Source organism: Columba livia, chromosome 12 (genome assembly GCF_036013475.1).
Source record: "Columba livia isolate bColLiv1 breed racing homer chromosome 12, bColLiv1.pat.W.v2, whole genome shotgun sequence".
In the NCBI taxonomy this organism is placed as follows: Eukaryota; Metazoa; Chordata; class Aves; order Columbiformes; family Columbidae; genus Columba; species Columba livia.
Window position 1 is genome coordinate 7,452,355 of NC_088613.1, and position 11,315 is coordinate 7,463,669.

The 11,315-nt window shown below is 42.8% G+C and overlaps 1 protein-coding gene across 1 annotated transcript; it reads left to right on the top strand.

Moving 5' to 3' along the window:
• Positions 1 to 9,967, top strand: RAP2C (RAP2C, member of RAS oncogene family). Its single transcript, XM_065077640.1, has 4 exons — positions 1 to 172; positions 255 to 667; positions 2,423 to 2,742; positions 7,456 to 9,967. Exons 2-3 carry the CDS (start codon positions 395 to 397, stop codon positions 2,699 to 2,701), a joined length of 552 nt encoding a protein of 183 aa, XP_064933712.1. The 5' UTR covers positions 1 to 172; positions 255 to 394; the 3' UTR covers positions 2,702 to 2,742; positions 7,456 to 9,967.
• The last annotated feature ends 1,348 nt before the right edge of the window (positions 9,968 to 11,315 follow it).

The window sequence follows — 11,315 nt, forward strand, 5'->3', positions numbered from 1 at the left end:
GCAGCACGCCGCGGGGCGGGGCCCGGCCGCAGCTCCGCGCCGGAAGGGACCGGGGAGCGCGGCAGGGAGGGGCGCGCCTCCGGGTGCCGCAGCGTAACCCTTCCGGGCGGGGGCGGCCGCTGCCGGGCGGTTCCCGCGGCGGAGGCGCGGCGGGATGGAGTGAAGCGCGGCGGTAAGGAGCGGAGCGGGGCGGCGGGCGGCGGCGGGGCTGGGCTGGGGCTGTCTGGGCCCTAACGGCTGTCTCTCCCCCTCAGGCCGGCGCGGGAGCAGCGGGGCCTCGCCCTTCTCCTCAGGCGGGCCGGGGCTATGCGAGGGCCGCGCTGCCGCCTGCCCTAGGCCCGGGCCGCGGCGGCGGCGGGCCCGGCGGGGGAGCGGCGAGCGGCTGTGGGGCCCGATGCGGGAGTACAAGGTGGTGGTGCTGGGCAGCGGGGGGGTGGGGAAGTCCGCCCTGACGGTGCAGTTCGTCACCGGGACCTTCATCGAGAAGTACGATCCCACCATCGAGGACTTCTACCGCAAGGAGATCGAGGTGGACTCGTCCCCGTCGGTGCTGGAGATCCTGGACACTGCGGGGACCGAGCAGTTCGCCTCCATGCGCGATCTCTACATCAAAAACGGCCAAGGCTTCATCCTCGTCTACAGCCTGGTCAACCAGCAGTCCTTCCAGGTAACCCGGTGGGGAGGCGGCTGGACCCTCCTCAGAGCCGTTCCTGCCCTGGGGAAGGCGCTGGGCCGAGGAGGAAGGTTTAGGGTCAGCCATGTGCGGGTGTAAGCGCTCTATCTCTGAAGGGGCCAAAGGGAAAATGCCCTGCTCGAAGGCACATTTACCAGCCCGAGGGGGAAGCTCCTTGCTTTGCTGGTACTTGTTAGGGTACCACCCTGTTAAATCCCATGCAGTGTTGGAAAACAATGACCCACTCACATTTCCCGCATAGAAATCTTTTGGCAATCCCACTTTATGAAGAAATCACTCTATATTAAAACCGAGACTTCCTCTTTTTTTTTTTCTTTTCTTTTCTTCCCCATCCCCCCCCTCCTTATTGAAAGGCCTATTTCTTCAGTTGGTCTTGAAGAGAGTCTTATTGTTCTGCAGTTGTGACTTGTTAAGTAAGCTGCTATTTTGCACCTTCTTCCCCTCAGATATATTCCTGTCCAGCATAATCTCGATGTTTTCACAGAGAAGGTGGTGTACTGGAGAGAAAAAGCAAGTCATATGTGATAATTTTTCGGTCTGGATTTCATTTCTACTATTAAAACTCTCCAAAAATTTGAAATATCTTAGCCAGTAACTCATCCAAGATGCCTCTAGAAATGGGGCTTTATTTATGGGGAATAAGTGGATTTAGCAGCACTGCATGCAGCGCACTGCATGCAACTACTACATTGGCTTCAGTTGCTGAGTTGATTGTATTCCAGCTACTTGGCAAAACCTTGCACACCCCCACTGAAGCAGTATGTTTGCTTCTGCTGAAGGCTAAGCTTTATCTGAGCAGAGGCCTCGAAATAGCCCATGTGCAAGCTGAAGACATACTTTATTTGGAAAACAACAGCAATGACATTGGGATGCTTCTCCCCTTGTTTTCACTTATTTTGGGGACCAGCAAGTCCCCATTATTCAAGGAATGGACATACAGTCAGTAGTCCACCCTGCTGATATTTAATGATTTTCGTCTGTCCATGGCATGTTTACTCTGCAGCTTGTAGGTGTAACAACTCTCTGCAGTTCTTTTACACAGTGGTAACTTCAAATGCTTAATTTGCTGTGTCTCAGAACTATGCAAGAATTTGTAGAACTTAGTAGTGCTGATAGTAACTCAAAACGGTCAGGGGGCAGAGGAGGCTGACTCAGACTTCCAAGTGTAAACTCCCAGTGTTAGCTCAGACTTGAATAAATGCATCTCTAGGTAATAAAATCTCTTTACAGTATCTAATTTGATTACTTACATGTGATTAAATGTCTTCACAATAAATTATTCTAAGCATTCCAGAAGTGAGAAGACTTCATTTAAATTACAAGCTTTCTCAAGCTGTAAACTAAACACAAGCTTCCTAAATGATGGTGTAATGGTACAGGTCATTCGACTTCAGATATTTTTTTTTCAGAAAACTGCAGTCAGCTTTCAAAGCAGCTCTGCTGCGTCTTTCTCTAGCTGAAGCAAAACTCTCTCTTAGAATACAGAAGTCACTTTCTGTTTGTATATATGCATGCATTTTATAAAATATGTATGCATTTATGTAAAACTAATAATCTTTTGTTAAAAATGAATAGTGAACTTCCTCTGAGTTCTAGATCTGCATGAATTGAAGAAGGCTTCTGATGTATTTTGAATGTTCAGTTGCATGTGAGGGTTATTAAAATGTGGTTATGTAGTAATTTCATGTGATTATTTACCCATACTAACCAATTGGATTGTTTGATCAGGACATCAAGCCGATGAGGGACCAGATTGTCCGGGTGAAGAGATACGAGAAAGTTCCCCTGATCCTAGTGGGGAATAAAGTGGATCTGGAGTCGGAGAGGGAGGTCTTATCTGCAGAAGGCAGAGCCCTGGCTCAGGAGTGGGGCTGTCCCTTCATGGAGACATCAGCCAAGAGCAAAACAATGGTGGATGAACTGTTTGCGGAGATCGTCAGGCAAATGAACTATGCCTCCCTGCCTGAAAAACAAGATCAGTGTTGTACAACTTGCGTCGTCCAGTGAGAGAAATTAAGAAAAACCTCAATCATGGCCATACAGAGCAGGTTGGTGGAGCAGTCATAACTAATTGAGGTGCATAGTCGTGCTGTTTAATTAAGCAGATAAAGCGTGACAGGGAGTCTGAAATTAAGGAGTCTAACCTGGAGGTAGCCTTCCTCCAAAAGAGATAGAAGCTTGTGCATTTGGTTGCACATGATTACTCGAGTCAAATGGATTTGTCGCATTACTTCAGTAGGGTTAGTCAGGGAACGCTACATTTAGTTGCAGCAATTTTACGAGACAGGTTATCTCATCAGCACCTATTTTGAGTGTCATTGCGTATATGACGTTGCATTATCCTTAATGATGTTTTGTGATGTTGCAGTGGGTTTCATTCTTGGTTGTAGTTGGTATCTGAATTATTTTCAAGTAATGGGAATTACTTCGGAGTTCGATGGGATTATTGTGACCGAGTTTCCTAATAGTTTTGCTAAGAAGACTTTGAGCTTATATTAAAAAAAAAAATCTATGGTACAGAAACTGAATGTACTTCGAGTACATTTCAGTGGAAGAAATTTAAAAGAGAACCACCCTGAGTTGTGAGGAGTAGCTTGAAGCCCATGTGTACTAGTCAAGGGCATGTGCAAAGAGCTTTTCAAGTGAAATTTCCAGACCAGAGAACACACTATAAAATGGCATCCCAGTGCCCGACTGTTTCCTCTCCGTGTGACTCATCAGAGGTGTGGCAAGAGTGGAATGTTGAGAGGGGCATCTATAAACCTTCCCCTGTCGTGGGCATTGCTTTCGTTTTTATTTTTTCCGCAAGGATAGCTGCTCTTGGCCCTTCGCACGCTTGGTGGTTGTTGTCAGTACCTTTTTCACCTGATGGTGTAAATGCATCTGCTCCTCCCCTGCGTGCAGCGGCGCTGTCATTCCTGTGCAAGGCAGTTCTGGACCCTTCTGTTCTTGTTTTTGCCTGTAGCCGTTGCAGGTCTGGTTTTACCATCGGCTTGAATCCATGACAGGGGCTCCTCTGTGTATGCTCTGTGTGCAGCCAGCCGGTCCATCAGACCTTCAGTTGTCTGTTGGATCTCTCTTGGCGAACAGCTCGATGTGATCTCTGAGGGCAAGTGCAGGGATGAGGGAGGACATGGAAATTTGGGGGAAGGAACTCTTGAGAGCTGCACTGATTGAGGCTTTGGCTCCAACTGCCACATTAGTAGCTCTTGCTCAAGTCAAAGGAGCTTTTTGTGTCTGAGTGACTAGAGGGAAAATAGTTTATTACCGGAAGCTTTGGACCATGTTACCTCTTTAATCTTGAGTGCAAGGTCAGAGAGTGAAGTCTCAAAGCTTGTCTTTGATATTGTTATCAAGTGCTTTGTGAATGTAAAATTTTAGATACTCATGACCCTAGCAGTGTCATACTGAAGATAATACACAATGTTTTTATCTCCAGTTCCGCGAAATAAGGAAAGGCTGCTGTCACCACGTAAGAGGTGTGTGCTTGCTGAAAGGTGAGCAAACTGCTTGTATTGGAGCAGAGAAAAATACACCAAGTCCTTCCTCAGTCAATCCGTAACACATGCAGATTGTAGGAAGGAGCAGACCAGATGAATTACTGCTTTTTTAATGGAGCGATGCAGGGTTAATATCTTGAATTATATAGTATAGCAGTGTAATGTTTTGGCTGTTTCTAAGTCAGCTTCACAAACAAGAATGTGGACTTGATGTATCACGCCAAAGCTTGTGGCAGTCCCCTGGGTTACTAGTGGTTCATCTTGTGCAGGTTGCTGTTTTCCACTCTGGCAAAATCAGGCCTTCTGTCCATAAAATGTATACATTCAGAAGGGGATATTTCTAAGGGAGGCTTTTTTGTAACCTGTCTGCCCCTGGATTTAGCATTAAATATCAACTTTAATCTTAAAGGTGAAATTGAGGTGATATAGATTTCATCTCCTTCATTCTGCCTAGCTCATAGTGTTACATCAAGCTTCTAGCAGCAAAATACTTAATGCTTCTAGGAGATGCTGCTTCTGCACAGTGCAATCTCATCATCTGTGCCAAACTTTCCTGCCTAAGCAGTTTCCTGTTCAGTCCAGATCTCACCATGTCTGCAAAATCTTTTCTTATTTTTGGTCCTTGCTCTTCACAGCCTTCGTCCTCCATATCTTTCATTTCAGCCTCACACTTTTGGTATCTTTTCTTCTTCCATGCTCCCATTTTATTCTTGTTCTTTGATTGAGTAGGTGTAGGTTCTCATTAATGTTATGACAAGCCTTTACTGCTTGATAATTTCTGTCTGATGTGCTCTAATGTAGGAGACCTGCTGATGGTCTCCTGTGATAGCTTCAACCAGCTTTGTAATTCTTCTGCTTATCTGTGATCCAGGAACAATTGCTGCTTCTCAAACATCTGCTTTAGCAGTGACCCCTCCCAGGTAAAGTGAAACTGAGGAAGTGGAACCAACTGTCTGAAAAGCTGTGTGTAGGAAGTGAGCTTAAACTATAGCTCTGTCCTGGCATGATCTTCACCATCTCTGAGTTCTGTGACCAGTCCATGTCAAGCAGGAGTCTTTAGGTTAGTTAGTTCAGAATGAATTAAGTACAACAGTTTGAGTCTCTGCAGTTCTGATGGAGAAACCCAGCGGAGAGGTGTATGATATGCTGGACCTGATTTTATCTAAGGCTGTTTCAGTGTCAGTTCTAACTAACAAGTACCACTTATCTCTTTTTTGGTACTGACACCTCAACCTATCTGTCAAGTATGATGTTGTATTGGTTCTTTCATGACATGTTTTAGCAGCACTTGCTTAAATTACTGTTCCAGTCAGCCGCCTTGGGTGAAATGAAGGATGGAACATAACTACATAACCAGGATACCCCATAGTTCCTTTTAAAAATGTGTGTTGTTCTTGCATCCTGTTTCCCCCTCTTCCCTTTCCTGCTTCTGCAGTGAGCTCCTGTCACCTCATTATTGCATTCAGAGATGTGAGATTTCCCGTAGCTGCTCTCTGTTCCTTGCTCTAGTATTTCTCTTGAATTCTCAACATGACAGTGGTTTGTATTTTAAATCTTCTTTAAAATATGGCACCTCTTACAGTGCTGGTGTGTTAAGTTTTCTGCAGAGGTACTGATCGCTGTGGGAACACCTTAGTATTGCGGCAAAAGGCTGATGCTGATTAGTGATTTCTATCCCCTTCATTCATGAATAACTGATAGAAGCACACTTTGAAGGAAGTGTACTCTGCTTTAGGGATAAAAGCTGAAAGTATATTGTCTTCTGGTCTGTGTGGCTGTGCAGCACAGCCAAATTTATCACACTAGATTGTTTAACACCCCCCTCTTTCCTGCCTAGTCACAGAAGAGAATAGAGTTAGAGAGTGCTATAGAAATTTCATGGGCAGGCAAAAGCGGATAAGGTACTATACGGTGCTAATTGTAGTAACTAAGCGCAAGTTAAATAGAAAGATTACAAATCTGAATCAAGAGGTCCCTAGCCTGCAAGTACAAGGACACTGAAAGAGCATGTGGAGGAAAATACCATTACTTGCTTTCTCTATTCTTACTATCCCCAGCAGTTCTTTGCTGGCCACAGCACTGGATACTGGATTTAGGTGAAGTTTTGGGATCCATCCAACTCGTGCAGGATGAGAAGCTGCACTGTAAATGGTTTGCCTTTTCTGTGCGCTAAGAAAAAACAAAACACCTCTTAAGTGGGTCTAATCCATCCCTGTTAAAAGTTAAGTGTTTGCTGTTTGGACAGGGCAGGAACCCCCCCTGTTTAAAATGCTGTGTGGTGGGACACATGATCACCAGAGTGGGTGAGAACTACTGTTAGCTGGAAAACAAACAGGCAAGCAAAACCTGGCTATTGGCTCCTGTCAGTACAGGAGTACTGCTCCCAAATGTTGGGGGTGACCTGTTAGGCAAGTAGGGAAACCCTGACTGTTGGAGCACTCTGTAGTGACAAACTGTTAATTGAGAGCAAATCAACAGCTGAAAAGAAATGGTGCAGTAGGTAATGTAAGGACCTGACTCCTATGAAGGAATTACTTCAAGAATTGAGAAGACTCATCAAAATCCCTGGAAGGCCAAGTGTCAAGCTTCAGTGAAGTGCAAGCATACATGTATGTAGGACAGACTTCTACAGACTGAGCTTCGGCAGAAGCTGTTAGGATATATCTGCAGATAAATCTTTGTATTTCTGATAACTTGCTTGCACTTCACAGGATGTATTTGTCACATTGGTGACTACTTATGAGTGTGCTTGATTGAGTACAGAGGCTTACAGTTCTGTCCCTGCTGGGGCTAAATCTGATGAATGCTAAGGGGATTTTTTAGTAGTAACTTAGAGGATCTGGCTGCTGAGAACTCAGATATCAGAACTGATTACTTGGCTCACCTGCCTGTTCCCAGAACTTGTGCAAAAGGCCATCGCTTCATGTTAGTGGGTGCTGTAGTGCCTGCTCACCACCAATGCAAAGCCTACTGTATGTGTTTCTGTACAGGAGAAATTAAATTTCCTAAGTATTTCATATCTTCAGAAGCAATTCGGTATCCCACAGGGGCAGGTGTTACAAAGTTCATAGCAATGAGTTGTTACCTGCTTACCTCTTGTATCACCAGAATTAGAGGAGGAGAATTTCAACAATGCTGCTTTGGAGCGAGGCTTTGGAGCGCACCATGGAAAACCAGCTGTTCCACGCTGTGGGAGAAGCTGAGTTTGCTTTGAATGTGTATTGAACATGGCTTTCATTAGTTATTTTGTTTAAATTGCAGATAAAACTCAGAGGAAACGTGCACAGATGCTGCTTTGGAGAACTTTCAGCCCAGGTTGCAGAGCTGAGCCTTGGTAAACCTGTCTCTATTACAGCACATTGCCATACATCTAAGTGCATAAGGTTGGTGGCCTCCAGGATCCACACACCTTAATCAGAATGCTTAGCATGTTTACCATAAGTTTAAAAATCTGTTCTTTATCTATCAGTCCTTTTATAGCTTTCTAAGTTCATATAATGGCTAATATGCAAGAGTTCATTTTTAATATTTTAATTGATTTCTTTAATCAATTTCTGAACTTGTATTTATTAAATACTTAAACTCAGTATTACCTACTCAATGCCTTTTAAAAGAAGAGAGTTTTAATGGAGAATAAATTGAGCCTTAAACAAATGGTTACTTCTGTATATTACCTCGCATCAGTGCTTATTTCTGTTTGCAAAGTTTTCTCCTACAATGTACTTGGACATTCTTTGAGACTTTTTGTTTACGTGTGACAGTGTCATGAAAAGATACTGAAGGCACCTCTGTTGTATGGATGTAGTATCCCTTTTCTTGGCAAATGCAGCTGTGATATTGGGTTTGTAACTGGTCTGATTTGGCAATAGGGATTACCTGGAATGGGATGTAAAGTCTCCAGCTGATGTTTCTTTTCTTGCAATCATGGGTTTCTTAAACTCATTTAATCAAGAATTACAATTGTAGCATTGAAACATGGCAGCACACTTTTCCTTCTACTGAGTTTCTAAACTTGCTTGTTTACAAATAGCTTCTTTATGCCTTGAAAAGGGATAATTTATCCTTCAAAATGGGCTGTTGGCCTCGTCAGTCAGCTCAGCTTTGCCTGGCACATTAAGAGACATCTTAGTAGACCTCTGCACATGTAAATCTAATGCAAATAAGATCACTTTACATTTTATACTTCCTAATGTTTGTCTTTCTGAATAATATTTTAAAGCAATATTTGTTAAAGTTTTTCTTGCACTGTCACAAATTGCTTTTTAGTTATTTTTTTTTCCCGATAAACAAGTTTAATATTAGAGACAAGTTGGTGTAACAAGGGGAAAAGCACCAGGTTTCAGTGATACTAACTGCAAGTGTGCTTTGAACAGCCATTGCCTTCCTTATTGTTTACCTGATCGACATTTTCTCTGAATACTTGAAAATTTTAACAATAACACAGGTATAAAGAGCAGAATGAAAATGTACAAAGAACAGATGAAATCTTTTTGTTCAGTTTTATTAACATGTTGCATACATGAGAGATTTTTCTAGCAGTGGTTTAAAATGTGTAATTTTTTTTGCAGAAATTTAATAACTGCAGCTCACCTACTGCACCAAAGTTCTAGGTTTTTAGGAGCCCAGCTTTAGTCATTTGAACATGCTTCTAGAATTGTACATTCTTTCCCTGTAATAGCTAAATAACTTTGAGAAAAGCTCCAGTAAAAGCAGTGATGGATATATGAGGTTAAGCAGTTTCGAACTTATGAATTGTATTGTGGATGATGGCATTCTAAACAATAAAAGATCACCGGTACAGTATCTCAACATTAATGTGTTTTATTGTTAATAATGCAGGCTGACTTTACAGTGTTAGCAGAAATAAAGATTCTGAGTCTACATTCAGTGTTGAATTTGAATCCTTCAAAGAAGAGGACACCAGGTTTTCTGCTTGGGTAGCGAAACACCTGATTTTTTAATTTTATTTTATTTTCCCTGTGGGGTTACTTGAATTTTTTCCCCCCCCTTGTTTGTACAAATTTCATAAGCAGGCTGAGGCTAATACTTAGGTTTGCACTTTAATCTCAGAATTAAACCAAACCTTGCATTCAAAGTAGATTTTTCTTTTTAAGTGGTGGTTGTTGATCTTTTTCGTAGGTTGTAAGGAAGTAATAGGAAATAAAAGTAATCCATAAAAGATCTTAGTTTTCCTTTGTCTGAGGGGGGGAGAAGTTGGTTAATATGAATCAGTGGTTCATTCCTATGGGTAGTTATCAAATCAGTGTTCATTATCATTGACCTCAGCATGAAAAAACGAAAAAAAAAAGAAAAAAATAAGAAAAAAAAGCTTAAAAAACTTGAACTAGCTTAGAGTGACAGGACTGGGAAAATGAGAGATGGTTTCTTCAGCACACTGTGGGGGGAAAAAGGGACCAAAAGTTATTTTAGGCTTCCTCAATAGATTGCATGTGAAGTTGCTTATTAGAGTAAGAGGCTAATAATAAATGCAATATGTATTGTCTTTACTATGGCATCTGTTTAGGAGTTGTTCAAATCACTGCAGTAGGGCTCTACAAATAAAAATGTAACCTAACATCATGTATCTAATGTACTGTATCTTTATCAGTGATAGGTGAAATCTGGAATAACAAGTGCAAAAATGGAACAATTACCTATAATGCTTTGTAAAAAGTTTTTTTCCAGTAGAATTCATTCTTGTCATTTTGTAAGACAACCCTACAGTCCACCTGTTTGTAACTTTTTTAATAAAATAGATACCTGTATTACCAAACTGGGGTGAGTAGTCTGTGTTCAGTTTCTTGTAAAGTGGGCTGAAGTGACAATCTGCTATTTATTTTATTTTGCTGGTTATTTTAAGCACAGTGACATCAGAGCAGCGATGGTGCCCCTCCTCACAGGCCAGTAGGATGAAGGTTTGTTCAAAAGAAGTATCTGCGTTTTTCTTGTCCAAGTCTTTAATGTTCTTATTTTTCCTACAGGCTGTGTGTGTGAACACAGCTGTGAGTCCTGACAGCACCTTGCAGTGTTTCTGTAGCTGCTCTCTACCATAATAATCCAGAACTGGCATCTTTCCACCATTCTAGCAGAGTGAGTGCTCTTGGAGCTCTGCCTCAGGAGAAGCAGAAGATTTTTCTAGAAAACCTTCCAGCGGAGAGTGCCCAGAGCAACTTGATAACAATTAAATGCTCAGGAAAAGCCTTGAGTTTGCCAAGTCGCTGATTGTCATCCGGGCCCTGTAACAAAAAGCACATCTTCCTTACCACTTACAGCCGTGGTACTGACCTTTAATATCGCATTTGTAACTAAACCCATGTGTTAATGTAGAATGTGATTTATACTTTAGAAAAACATGCTACCTTAGTACTTGCAGTCCTCAGTGATGTGTCAACAGACAAAACCACCTAGCATGCTCACCACCCCTCCTCCAGCTAAAACAGCCTTCATCTTATCTTGAAGGTAGGTTGCAATGCTGTTTCTTCTTCCTGCTCACACTTCCTTCACTGTGGTGGAGGAGTAGTTTCTGTCTTGAGAGGAAAATGACAGAGAAGAAAGGCAGAGTATCCTTCCAAGTGATATTGGATGAAATTTCTGCTTCCTTTAACCTTGGCGAGGGGCTGGGGGTGAAGCACACCCTGTTCTGACAGGCAGCCAACACGTCAGGACTGGTCTGCTTCAAGAGGTGACAAGTGGGTTGGTCACCGAGTCTGATTTCTCATGCTGTTTAAAAGAAGTTGTAATTGAGCAATAATATTCCTGATTCCTTGTGGCACTTGGTGCAACTCAGCGAGTTGCTTCCTGTTCCTTCTCAGAGTCTGGGAAGTGAATGCAAGTACAGCCAGTAAGTGTCTGTGGCTTTGCACAACTCGGCTGGTAGTTTTAAGGAGGTCTGCAAGATTTATGTTTAAGGCCATTATCTTTTGAAAGTCTTGGTGCTGAGAGTGACCTCAGCTGCCACTATACGAGTAGTTGAGTGATGTCCTTCATAAAACAGGTGTGACAGCATCACATTGCTTTAAATCTGGGGTGGCTGTTTTGGGGGGCTGTATAGATGGAGTTTCATAGGCAGCTTTTTCTTTGGTGTAACAGCTCTTTTACAAAACTGCACAGGCCCTCCAGAA